Source organism: Oncorhynchus mykiss, chromosome 21 (genome assembly GCF_013265735.2).
Source record: "Oncorhynchus mykiss isolate Arlee chromosome 21, USDA_OmykA_1.1, whole genome shotgun sequence".
In the NCBI taxonomy this organism is placed as follows: domain Eukaryota; kingdom Metazoa; phylum Chordata; class Actinopteri; order Salmoniformes; family Salmonidae; genus Oncorhynchus; species Oncorhynchus mykiss.
The window spans coordinates 22,452,809-22,465,833 of NC_048585.1; the positions used below are offsets into that span (position 1 = coordinate 22,452,809).

The 13,025-nt window shown below is 43.1% G+C and overlaps 1 protein-coding gene across 4 annotated transcripts in view; it reads right to left on the reverse strand.

The window, feature by feature from the left end:
- Positions 1–954: 954 nt before the first annotated feature.
- The window catches only part of LOC110500007 (PRKC apoptosis WT1 regulator protein), an 80,141-nt gene continuing 68,070 nt past the window's right edge, over positions 955–13,025 (reverse strand). For 3 of the 4 annotated variants that reach the window (XM_036957295.1, XM_036957294.1, XM_021577106.2), the window contains 3 exons: positions 11,354–11,480; positions 7,658–7,762; positions 955–4,043 (listed from right to left, as the gene is read on the reverse strand). In XM_036957295.1, coding sequence (XP_036813190.1) covers positions 3,957–4,043; positions 7,658–7,762; positions 11,354–11,480 — 319 coding nt within the window. In that variant the 3' untranslated portion in view covers positions 955–3,956. The remainder of the gene's footprint in view (positions 4,044–7,657; positions 7,763–11,353; positions 11,481–13,025) is intronic. The other variant, XM_021577107.2, reaches the window with a different exon arrangement.

Consider the following 13,025-nt stretch of genomic DNA (forward strand, 5'->3'; position numbering starts at 1 on the left):
ATGTGCCCATTCCATCCATATCAACTAGCCTCCAGGCCTCATCTCAGTGAAGATCTAAGGTTTTCACTGAAATAAAAAATGTCACCTCTATTACATTTCAGATCTACCAAAAAAAAAAAATATTATTGCTTAAAAGTACAAAGGTAAAATGGTATCTGATAACGCTGCAGTCCTGTAATTTCATTATTGCCGTTAGAGCTTTGATCAGAGCCCAACTGTGTCGTGTACCAGTAAGAATAATAAAGACATTCATTTAGCATGAACAAAACCTACATACCTCCATTTTCCAAACATGTCTCCGTGAGGCTGTGCGGTGGTGGTGAGAGCCTTTCAGAGGGCTGGTTAAGGAACAGATGAGGGGTTTTTAAATGAAGCTGAAGTTGAAACTCAGTTAATGATAGTTTTACTAAGCAGAGAGGAGAAGCAGTGAAGAGACTGTCAAGATTGTGAATAACAAGACGGGAAAAAGACAAAGTAGGGGGTTTAAAAAGGAGATTATTTCACAAACTAGAGGAAGGATGAGGAATGAACAGAATAGTTTCAGGCCTCCTATAATATATTACTAAATCACACGCACCTTACAACTTCCTATAAAAATGCTAATAGGAATGGTGCTGGCCCACCCTGGGGCAGTTCTAGGAAGATGAGACAATTACCTTTACATTAGTCCTGATAGGAAGCACTCTTCTCTCAAGGTGAGGGAGACTAATGACTTGGATGGCATTGCTGTATTAGTGCAGCGTCACAGTGTGTTGGAGGCGCAGCTTGCCAGGGATGGGTGGTCCCTCTCCAGTCAGACTGCAAGGTGATTGGTGATGATGAATAACCATGGTCGGGGAGCACACAGTGTGTCTATTGTGACAACTGAACCACCGCTGTCACATTACATTACCGGCTCAGTGGCATCGTATCATCACATCAAATTAGCCTTAATGAAACACTAACGAGTCGACAGAGAGATAATCAAACTTTTATTAAATGACTTCATCTTTTGTACATGCATAACCTAGAGAGAGAAAGAGGTGTCCCTTACAGAAAAAAACATGTCACATGATCACGTGAAGTTCATGTGACAACAAGTAAAACAACATAACATGGGAAGCAAAATGTCAACATGACACCATTAAACTACACTTGACACCATTTGAGTAAATGTGGGGATGGGGATGAAAAACTTTAACATGTGACAACATTTGAGCTAGACAAAAACCTCCAGGGAACCATGACACAACATACCAAGAATGTCCTAAAAACGTCCTTGGGGAAAATCCCTGGAACAAAACTGGAACTAGTCATTGAGGAACATGTTAGGGTGTTTGTAAGATGTTCTCAAGACCTTTGCGTTACCATTCATCAGGACGTAACGTGACGATAAGTAAAGTAATGACATGGTATGGGAGTTTTAAAGTAAGTGGTAAGCTGTTCAGCTAAAATAGCTAAAACATTTAATCAATGTCAATATGATTTCATTAGACATGATCACTTGGTAGTTAAGTACTGACTTTTCAATATGACCCCACCTGGGATTTGAACTAACAACCTCTGGATTTGGGGTAAACTGATCTTTCTGCTGCGCCACAAACTCTGTAGCGTTCCCCTACACCTCTACACTTACCAAAATAGTGCCGACTACACTGCTATTTTAGTTAGCAGTGACTATTCTCTCATCATTTAATTAATTAACTTATTTCAGCAATTTGAGGATTTTCTGTATAGTTGCCTAATGTTTGTGGGGCATATTATTCTGTTTTAACGTTACTCCTGAATCACTCTGATAAATATGTACTTTTAACAAAGCGTAGGAATATGTCAGAATGCCATGAACAAAGAGGTTGTGAGTTGAAATCCTAGGTGAGGACATGTGGAATAACAATTACTGTCTAAACAAACATACACAATGTAATCATGTATGTCAAAGTGTGCCAAATATGTCAGTTGAAAACATGATGTTATAAGCACTGTTTGTGTGTTCTAACTTCTCTTGTTTTATTTGCAGGGCATCACTTGTGAAATCTAACGTGAAAAATATCCCCCAAAAGATTCACATTTGAATGACAATGTGAAAGGTTATGTGAAACATCATCACGTGAAGTGTTCCAAAAACACATTGTTCCACGTGTTTTTTTCCTGTAAGGGCTCTGTGTGTGTGTGTGTGTGTGTGTGTGTGTGTACACGTCTCTACAGGTAAGCAGGGTTTCTATATCAAGATGTACCCCCAGTAAAGTCTAAAAACCTAAAATCTTTACCACCCAGTGGGCTTTACAGAACACATGATGCAACAGCCACACATTTGTTTCAGCACAAAAAATGGGCCCCTGTATGTAATGTAAAGATCTAAATACAGCTGGGTAAAGTAATAGAACTTCTCACAGCCAAAATCACAGTCTTGAGAAATCAAAAACAGATGCATTTCAAAAAAGTATGTTCCTTCAGTTGATTTGGTTACAACAAAATGCACTGCAGTAGCTTACTCTATAACTCTTGCTCACTATATACCAAGAGCAGCTACACCTATCAATATTGCTAACAAAACAAGTTGTAAATGCTTGAGTTACAGATGTAAAACGCATTTCAAAAGATTCCATATGTATTTCTACCGGGGTGTAACCTCAAGACCTCTCCCCATCAACAATACTAGAATATTTCATTTTCAACATTGAAATGGCTAATAAGCATAGAATTAAATGAAAACAAATTGCTAGCTTTTTATGATTTATAAATGGGGATATATATATATTTGAATGACTTCAGGTTTAAAATATACCGCCTGGATTGAAATCAGGGCGTCAATTGGGTTTGGCAGAGTATGGCAGTCATCATATCATAGCTCAACACCAACAATATAAAATAGGCTACTAAAATCATTCCAATCACCATTAAAAGGCAATAGCAGTTTAGTGTATTATGACTGGAGTAAATTTTGCTGGTTTTTGCTGTTCTCTGAATAGCATTTTAGAGTTAGAAATTGCGTAGAAACGCAGTAAATAAAGCATCAACTTTATCTCCCCACCCATGTCACCAGCATACCCTAGTTTTAGCTGAAACAACCCCACTGATTAAAATGTACCAAGTATAAATTGGAACAAGAGAGTAAAAGCGGCATTGACATAAACAGAAAAAGCACCAGGCTTTTTTTTTTTATCCCCTTGGGGAAATGGAACTAATGGATTTTCAAAAAAGACGTCCGTAACATGCAAGGCATTATGCCCACTTTGGCTGATGGTAGCAGGGATTTTGTTTTGAATTTGGTCTAAATGACACAGGCTCCATCACAGAGCCGGTTCTTTCACGTGCAGATGGAGACCAGGTTTTAGTGCTTTGAAGGACAATACGGCCTCTGAGCTGACAATGCATTTATACTGTAATGATGCAGATAAACAGAAGCACAGAGAGCCGGTTGCACATAATCTACGCAAGTACTGTATATACCTACAGATCATTAGAGTCAAAATGTCCAAGAACTCTTTTAGTTCCTAAAACCTACAAAGCATCCCTCATGTGCTCGGTGATGCACCACGTACATTCAATTTCCTTTTTAAGATTCATCAAAAAGAACAACACATCTAAATGGCCTATGTACAAGAGATTTACATTAAATATACCATCATAGAACCTCATTTAGACACCCCATGGGATCTAAATAGGACTAGAGCTTTCAGTGGCTTCAGTTTCCCCTCAGAACTGAATAAAAGCATCCTTAGGGAGGACGCTCAAGGTGCATTTAAGACACAATGGATCTACAAACTACTTTTAAAATGTCCTCTTCCACCCATCGACAACAGAGACACCACCGACACAGAGAAAGGATATGCTGCTGCTGGACTTGGAACGAGGGTGGAAATGGAAGGGGGTGGGTGAGAGCAGGGGGTGTAAGGCCTTGAGAGGGGCACTCCGTTGGAGGGGTGGGGGGTGGTTTGTTTTATTTTTGGAAGTGGAGATCCGTGGCTCGTTGGGTTCTACCTAGTCAGCTGGCCCACCACCTTCAGGAGAGTTTTGTTCTCCTGCTTCAGCTGCTCGTTCTCATCCTCAATGTCATCGAGGTCCTGCAAAACAAAAACAAAAGGATACAGCTCCACTTCAGCTTGATCTAAAGGAAGTCATATACCATCATTATGCAAGATCTGCCTTATTTTTACCTCAGAGGAGTTAGCTTGTCAGTTTAGAGAAAGATGAGAGTGAGAGGTGGAACCAAGAGTTTCACCTCACGGGTCTCCCTTCAGCAGAATTGCCTCGATAATAACGAATTCAACTTGAACAGCTCCAATTAGGCACAAATGAGGAGCCCTGTTGCCGCGACGCCCTCTCATCAAAGCGCTGATCTAAAAGTGACACTTCTCATTTTCGGCTTCCTCCATCACTGGCGGAAGAGACAGGCGACCGTCAGGATTAGCTAAGCCGCACTTGTCGGAAACTTAAAAAGCGAGGTAGTCTGCAAGTCAAACACTGGAGGTCACAGAGCCACAGACATGGTGTGGCTACAGAACAGCTCACTGTCTGAGCTCTGACACAAGGGGAGAAAAGCCGTCTCATTTCGCATCAGACGGCTGCTAGATTCACTCGATAGCCATGACATTGTTTTTCTGGCCTCCGGCATACCACTTTAACCTTTTTAAGTTACAACCGACTAATAACTTTATTCACATTTCATTGGATCTCCCAACATAGATTATATCTACATGTACTTCAACTTGCATGCAACCTGCTTGAGCCTGTATTCTATGTAGCCAATACCCAGAGTCAGATGTTCTCCGGGGTCATATTGTCTGCCAGCACCTCAGCCTTATCCAAGCCTTCGCTACAAACTCTGCTAGTGAGTCACAGTTCAATCTTCAAGCGCTGCGAGAAAGAGACGCCACACTGGATCTGTTCCTTATCTCCTGCCTTCCCATCAGGCCTTGCAGTAACCTCTCAGAGGGACATTTCTGATCACTATCGCCCCGGCGAGAGTTCCCACAGGGAGACTTCCTCTTATGAGGTCCTGTTCGTGTGATGCTATCAGGGCTCTCTGATCCAACAGTTATATGGCCTCCTCCACATGGCCAGAAGGCTCATAGCCACTGCAGTCTCCACAGCCTATCTTAACGAACACATGTGACGAAAATAAAGACAGCCAGGCATAGAGGACCCTTGCAAGTTCCTGAAATGTCCAAAATCAACACTGACCAGCAACTGTATTTGTTGGCAGGGGAGACTCGGGGCTTGTTTGCATTGGAATGCCTCATTGAGGAGGGCTGCAAACTCTCTTTTGGAATATTTCAGAGATGAAAGGCTTTTGGGAGCCCTCCTGTTGGGTTTCCCAATGCCAAAAACATTGCCAAAACCTGTGACCCAGATAACGGGAGCAGGGGTCATGCGATGGGGAGATTTTGTTGATGGTCTCAGAGCGCTGGGAACACTGGAATACTGGCCCAAGACTGTAGACTCAGGAAACAGAAACTCTGACCTCTTATGAAACCAACAGCAAAGAGACCCGCTGTTCTCAATATTCAATGCCAGGAGCTAGACAATGATCTATGAAACATTCAAAGTGAGTGAATGCCATCTACTTTAGAAAAATACAAAATAACAACATTGGGAGAAATGCTGAGGAATTTGTGTTTCTGAGGACCTTAGCATTTGCCTCGATGCATAGTGTGGGTCTATAGTAGGTATGGAGACAGGGGATGTGGGTTTTGCCTCTCTGTATACACTGTGGGTCTATAGTAGGTATTGAGACAGGGGGTGGGAGTTTTGCCTCTCTGTATACAGTGTGGGTCTATGGTAGGTATGGAGAAAGGGGGTGGGGGTTTTGTCTCTGTATACAGTGTGGGTCTATAGTAGGTATGGAGAAAAGGGGTGGGGGTTTTGCCTCTCTGTATACAGTGTGGGTCTATAGTAGGTATGGAGAAAGGGGTTGGGGGTTTTGCCTTTCTGTACACAGTGTGGGTCTACAGTAGGTATGGAGACAGGGTGTGGGGTATTTGCCTGTAGGCTGTCACAGATCTGACTCCCTAGTGCCAAGGAGAAGTAATATAATTGGTCTCTAGAGAAAGAGGCACATGAGACACAGCTGTCTCTTTAAATTCAGAGTCTGTGGATTTAGCCTAATGCGTGGACTACTAAATGGTCACATAACATTCAGGAGCAGACCGGAGTGGAGATTTAGTAACTCTTGACTAATGACAAACTAATTACAGGCTGATAACCCTAGTGGTTATAAGTCACGTTACATCTCAAGGGATGATTGAAATCAGAGTTGTACTCCACACTAGACGGGTGTCTCTTGACCAGTGTGTAGGATGTTGATTGGCATAAGGACTCTTGACTTATAGCAGGGGCCTAGTGTTTTCTTAAGACTAGATCCAATAGACTGTCAGGGAAGGGAAAATGTCATGTTTTGAAAAGAGCAGCTGTTTTAAGTTAGGAGACACACAGCGAAACTCAAAAGTTATTTCTCCAAACTGCCAAGGGGTGCAGGGGAGTGGAACTGAAGAGCTCTGCACCTTGAACAGGTCTGCATATCGTTTACTTCAGGCTCTGTAGACCAAAACCGGATGGGGTTACGACCCGTGCGGTTGACAATGAGTTTAAAATGTTGATAAAATACCAAAATCAGATCCAGTTCAGAGGTTGGGGTACGGGAGATAAATAGAGTGAGAGAGAACATGAGAAAATCACTTTTGGGGGGTGCCTGTGCGAGTGTTAATCCTTGCAAACGCTGGATAATTGTAATCTTCTGCTTATCCGAGAAGCAGCTTCACAATATCAAGCTGATTGCCTGCAGATAGCGACGTGGTAATTTGGCAATCGGTTCTATTTAGTCCTCAGCTTCACTCAACACAGCTGTGAGAGACTGAATATCTCCAAGTTTCCTCTGCAGTGCACAGTTACTAAAAATGACAAGCTTTCAACTGACAAATAAGAGAAACTATAATAAGATTCACATAGAAAAGGGTGTTATAGATCAGTCACTCATTGAAAGCAAGTCTAAGAAGTGGTAGATCTGTTCAATGTGTGCTATTTATATGCTTCCCTTATGTTACATTTTTTACTTTTAGTTTTGTACACCAGCTTTAAGCAAATGAAAATACAATATTTTGGGTTATGGACAATATATTTCCCAACAGCTTAAATGGTACAATGATTCTCTACACTATACTTGCCAGTTGTCACAAACTGAAATTAAGAAAACTATTAGAATTTCTGCATAGTTAGACGTGGCAAGACAGAGTTGTCAATCAAAGGATTACTGGTAAAGAAAACAACACGTAGATATACATTACTATACCTGTGTTCTAGACTAGAAGGGAACCATACATATCACACGTTATAATTTAAGGAGCATACTATTAATTACTAATAATTGTGAAAGTAGATCTAGCCTTGTTGCGCTAACATCTGTACAGTAACCTCTTCAAAATACCTGTAAATGACTTAACTCTCAGTGCCTTAGTGGCTACCCACCTTAGCTCACCTCTACCCCCTCAACCCTGGGTGACCCTCCCCAACACTCCCCACCCTAGCCCACCTCTACCCTCTCAACCCTGGGTGACCCTCCCCAACACTCCCCACCCTAGCCCACCTCTACCCTCTCAACCCTGAATGACTGTCTCCAACACCCCCCAGCCTTGCCCAACTCTACCTTCTCAACCCTGGGAGAACCCTCTCCAACACTCACTCTATTAAGCAAGTCAATCTCCTCCTTCAGCTTTCCAATTAGGTCATCTTTATCCTGGTGGGCTTTCAGCAGCTGCCCGTACTCCTGCCTCTGTCTGGCCAGCTCCTGAGGAAGAAGGGACAAAGAGCTCTTTAACGTTAGAACACATACTGCAGCACTTTGGTACGGTCCACACACACACAGAGACAGAGAGAGACGGAGTCAGAGAGACAGAGAACAAATATAGAAGCCTTAGCCGTGTGGACATGTGGTCACGCTTGACGTTGATCTTTACGCTGCTAAATGAAGGCTCGCCAGGAATCTGCCTCTCCAACTTATCTGTAGTAAAAACAAAGTTAAGCGTGAACTGGTTTCCATGGAAACCCATAGAGCAACGAGAAAACAATCAAACATAATGAATGTAGCACGATGTCCATACCGTGGCAACCATAAATCTTCAGGACGCGGAAGATAAATGTTATTTTATGGAGGGTTACCCGAGTTACATGGGTAACTGAAGGTTGAAAGTAATACTTTCGTTATCATGATGAATGACATCAAAATCATGATGAATGACACTATAATGCGATACTCAAAGCAATCAAGAACACTGCACATTTGTCAATGCTGTATAAAGCTATGAAATCTACTGCATTTAAACAACAAGCCTGAGACCAGCGACAGAACTTGCTGAAATCAATACAAAACTATAGTGCACCGACTGTTCTCTCGAACTCGCCAGTGATGTGCAAACTCTTCATTTACAGGCATCGTGGCAAGTGAAAGCAGTAGTTTTTCTTTTAGAAATGGACTGGACTGGGGTGACATTTGAGAATCTAAAAAGTGATTGAGAGGGATTACAGAGTGTTGGGGAAGAGAGAACACCTCTCCCTAACTCCAGTAAAATACATTCTCTGACTGAACGCAGAGGAGTTATTGCCGCCAGGATTATAGGAAGGGCGACATCTGACTGAAGACGAACAGCGAGGCCAGACTGGGCAGCCGCTCAAACGATCCCGAGAGGAATTCATCTTTTAAAAATAAATTCTCAAGATTTATCAGGATGCTGATAGATGCTTTAAAAACAATTATAGGTCACCTCTCCCCAGGCCCTGCTGCTATCAAAGTATCTCTGCCCCTGTGACAGAGACAGACACACACAGACAGACAACACAGACAGACACACACACAGACAGACACACACACAGACAGACACACACACAGACAGACACACACACAGACAGACAGACAGACAACCACAGACAGACAACACAGGGCTTTCAGGAAATGTGAGATGGATATAGAAATAGCAGTAGACAGGAAGGATATCAAATACCTACAATAAAATGTAAAATGTGCCAAGAAGCGTAACAGTAATTCTGAAATAATCAACAAAGACATGTCGTATTTTAATATTTCAAACATCACAGTCACATAAACATTAAGCATCTCCAATCCCAAATTAAATCTAGAATCAGCATTCTATTTTGCAACAAAGCATCCGTCCCTCATGCTGCCAAACATACCCTCGTAAAACTGACTATCCTACCGATCCTTGACTTCGGGCGATGTCATTTACAAAATAGCCTCTAACACTCTACTCAGCAAATTGGGACGCTGTCTATCACAGTGCCATCCGTTTTGTCACCAAAGCCCCATATACTGCCCACCATTGCGACCTGTACGCTCTCGTTGGTTGGCCATCACTTCATACTCGTCGCCAAACCCAATGGCTCCAGGTCATCTACAAGTCTCTGCTAGGTGAAGACCCGCCTTATCTCAGCTCACTGGTCACCATAGCAGCACCCACCTGTAGCACGTGTTCTAGCAGGTATACAGTGGGGCAAAAAAGTATTTAGTCAGCCACCAATTGTGCAAGTTCTCCCACTTAAAAAGAGAGGCCTGTAATTTTCATCATAGGAACACTTTAACTATGACAGACAAAATGAGGGAAAAAAATCCAGAAAATCACATTGTAGGATTTTTTTATGAATTTATTTGCAAATTATGGTGGAAAATAAGTATTTGGTCACCTACAAACAAGCAAGATTTCTGGCTCTCACAGACCTGTAACTTCTTTAAGAGGCTCCTCTGTCCTCCACTCGTTACCTGTATTAATGGCACCTGTTTGAACTTGTTATCAGTATAAAAGACACCTGTCCACAACCTCAAACAGTCACACTCCAAACTCCACTATGGCCGAGACCAAAGAGCTGTCAAAGGACACCAGAAACAAAATTGTAGACCTGCACCAAGCTGGGAAGACTGAATCTGCAATAGGTAAGCAGCTTGGTTTGAAGAAATCAAATGTGGGAGCAATTATTAGGAAATGGAAGACATACAAGACCACTGATAATCTCCCTCGATCTGGGGCTCCACGCAAGTTCTCACCCCGTGGGGTCAAAATGATCACAAGAACGGTGAGCAAAGTGAATGACCTGCAGAGAGCTGGGACCAAAGTAACAAAGCCTACCATCAGTAACACACTACGCCGCCAGGGACTCAAATCCTGCAGTGCCAGACGTGTCCCCCTGCTTAAGCCAGTCCAGGCCCGTCTGAAGTTTGCTAGAGAGCATTTGGATGATCCAGAAGAAGATTGGGAGAATGTCATATGGTCAGATGAAACCAAAATATACGTTTTTGGTAAAAACTCAACTCGTTGTGTTTGGAGGACAAAGAATGCTGAGTTGCATCCAAAGAACACCATACCTACTGTGAAGCATGGGGATGGAAACATCATGCTTTGGGGCTGTTTTTCTGCAAAGGGACCAGGACGACTGATCCGTGTAAAGGAAAGAATGAGTGGAGCCATGTATCGTGAGATTTTGAGTGAAAACTTCCTTCCATCAGCAAGGGCATTGAAGATGAAACGTGGCTGGGTCTTTCAGCATGACAATGATCCCAAACACACCGCCCGGGCAACGAAGGAGTGGCTTCGTAAGAAGCATTTCAAGGTCCTGGAGTGGCCTAGCCAGTCTCCAGATCTCAACCCCATAGAAAATCTTTGGATGGAGTTGAAAGTCCATGTTGCCCAGAAACAGCCCCAAAACATCACTGCTCTAGAGGAGATCTGCATGGAAGAATGGGCCAAAATACCAGCAACAGTGTGTGAAAACCTTGTGAAGACTTACAGAAAACGTTTGACCTCTGTCATTGCCAACAAAGGGTATATAACAAAGTATTGAGATAAACTTTTGTTATTGACCAAATACTTATTTTCCACCATCAATTGCAAATAAATTCATTAAAAATCCTACAATGTGATTTTCTGGATTTAGTTGAAGTGTACCTGTCATAGTTGAAGTGTACCTATGATGAAAATTACAGGCCTCTCTCGTCTTTTTAAGTGGGAGAATTTGCACAATTGGTGGCTGACTAAATACTTTTTTGCCCCACTGTATTTCACCAGTGTAACTCTGTTGTTGTATGTGTCAAACTGCTTTGCTTTATTCTTGGCCAGGTCGCAGTTGTAAATGAGAACTTGTTCTCAACTAGCCTACCTGGTTAAATAAAGATTAAATAAAATAAAAACATTGGATAGTGATGCTGGATAGACCTGCGTTGAAATTCAGTTGTCAACTAGTGAACGATAGGCCTAATGCAGATCCTTCCCCCAGCTATGCTTGCTCGCACTAATCCAATGTGTTCAATCCCTGAGGGGGTGTGACCGAGTGCACACTTCTGGGGGAATGGTAGAGCAAGCCTAATTTTGAATACCTTTTCCAGTTCCTCCATCCTCCTCTCCAGTCCTCCGGGTGCGGCGGCGTTGCCGTGGCGGTTGCCGTGGCGGTGTCGACTGTTCCCCCCCGCCGCCTCCTCAGAACCAGGACCTCCAGAGCTGCTGCTGCCACAACACACACATCAATACTTCTGACCAACACCAATGTCCATGCTTTCAACACTGACTCATGTCAACAATAGAACTGGGCACGGTACATGTGCACAATGCGCACACGCACACGTAGTTTGTGAAGTAAATCCAATAAACAACGTGTAAACCTTTCGAAAGTTCCCTGACATTCAAAAGCATCACATAAAAACTGAAAAGCTGTTGCAGCGTATGACTCAGAGCCTGCTGAACACACAATACAGCTCTAATGGTCAGTCTTAAGTGTGAGGAGAACAAGTACTTATACCGTTGATGCTTTTTTACCTTTTATTCCATTATGACATAAAATATTCTATTTCAAAGGGCGAAGAATGGATTCTGAATACGAGACAATTTCAATATGACCATCTTGAACGCTGAGATGTGTAAAGAGCGCCCTGCAAAAATCCACTTCATGTCATTAGCAAACAAAGAGTCCCTATTCATCGGCTAGTGAAGAGAGGTGCTACGGGGTCCATGGTCTGCAGCTAGTGAGGAACATAAACCTCTCGCTCTCCCCCCACACACACACAGAAATCAGACCCATCTCCCCTTCCATCTCTTTTTTTAGCCAGGAGGCGCCACCACTCATAATAAAAACACTCAGATAATAATGCCGTTTTTTGGGGCTATTTGACATTTACTTCCTCAGTAACTCAGAGGCTGAGCCCACAGAGATTATTTTCACTCTTTTCAGAACTAAAGAGTGTTGTGCCCATTGCTTTTGATATAAAGTCCTTGAAATGCTCTCCATGGCACTTGCCTACGCCAAGATATATATATTGCTGAGGGTCTTCGAGGCCACTCTTCCCTTGTAGATGCAAACACACACACACGTTCTCGCTCTCTCTACATCCCTCTGTCTCTAGGGCTTGCAGCATCTGCCAGGCACCCAGTCTAAACAGCCATGTCCTCAGTGCTAATTACCCCATCTGGTCCATTAGCGCCCCGCAGAGAGCACACAGGAGACAGGCAGAGGCAATGATCCACTCCTGGAGGTCTCAGCAGGTGGGGGTTGGATAGGAGAGGCAGAGCCAATAACAGAGTAGTAACCCAATGGCCACACACAACAAGCACTGAGATGCCTGGTGTGGTCTGCTAGCAGAGCCCAGGGGAACAAAGAAGGCCCATCCATCTTAAAGTCATAAACTATCTCCAAAGACTGACAACCAGCAACAGGCTGATCGCTATAATAGCCCATTTTGACCATAATGATAGTGTAGTGAGAGAGGATGGTGTGAATGCATTAGCAGCCTGTTGTATAGTTTTGTTGGCGCGTTCACAGAGACAGGGTTGTCCAATCTCTCAGCCATCTTGTGGCGCCCACCTGGCAGCCACTCCACTCCACAACACTGGACCATCCGACAGTGGAGGCCAGCCAATCACAGGAGGATAATATCTTTACTGGGCCAGATTGGGAGCGTCAGCCGGTGTGAACTTGGCCGGGATCACACAGAACTTAACAATTTGATGACGATTGTCCTTATGCAAATAGTGGAAAATAATGTCCAAATGGTGGTT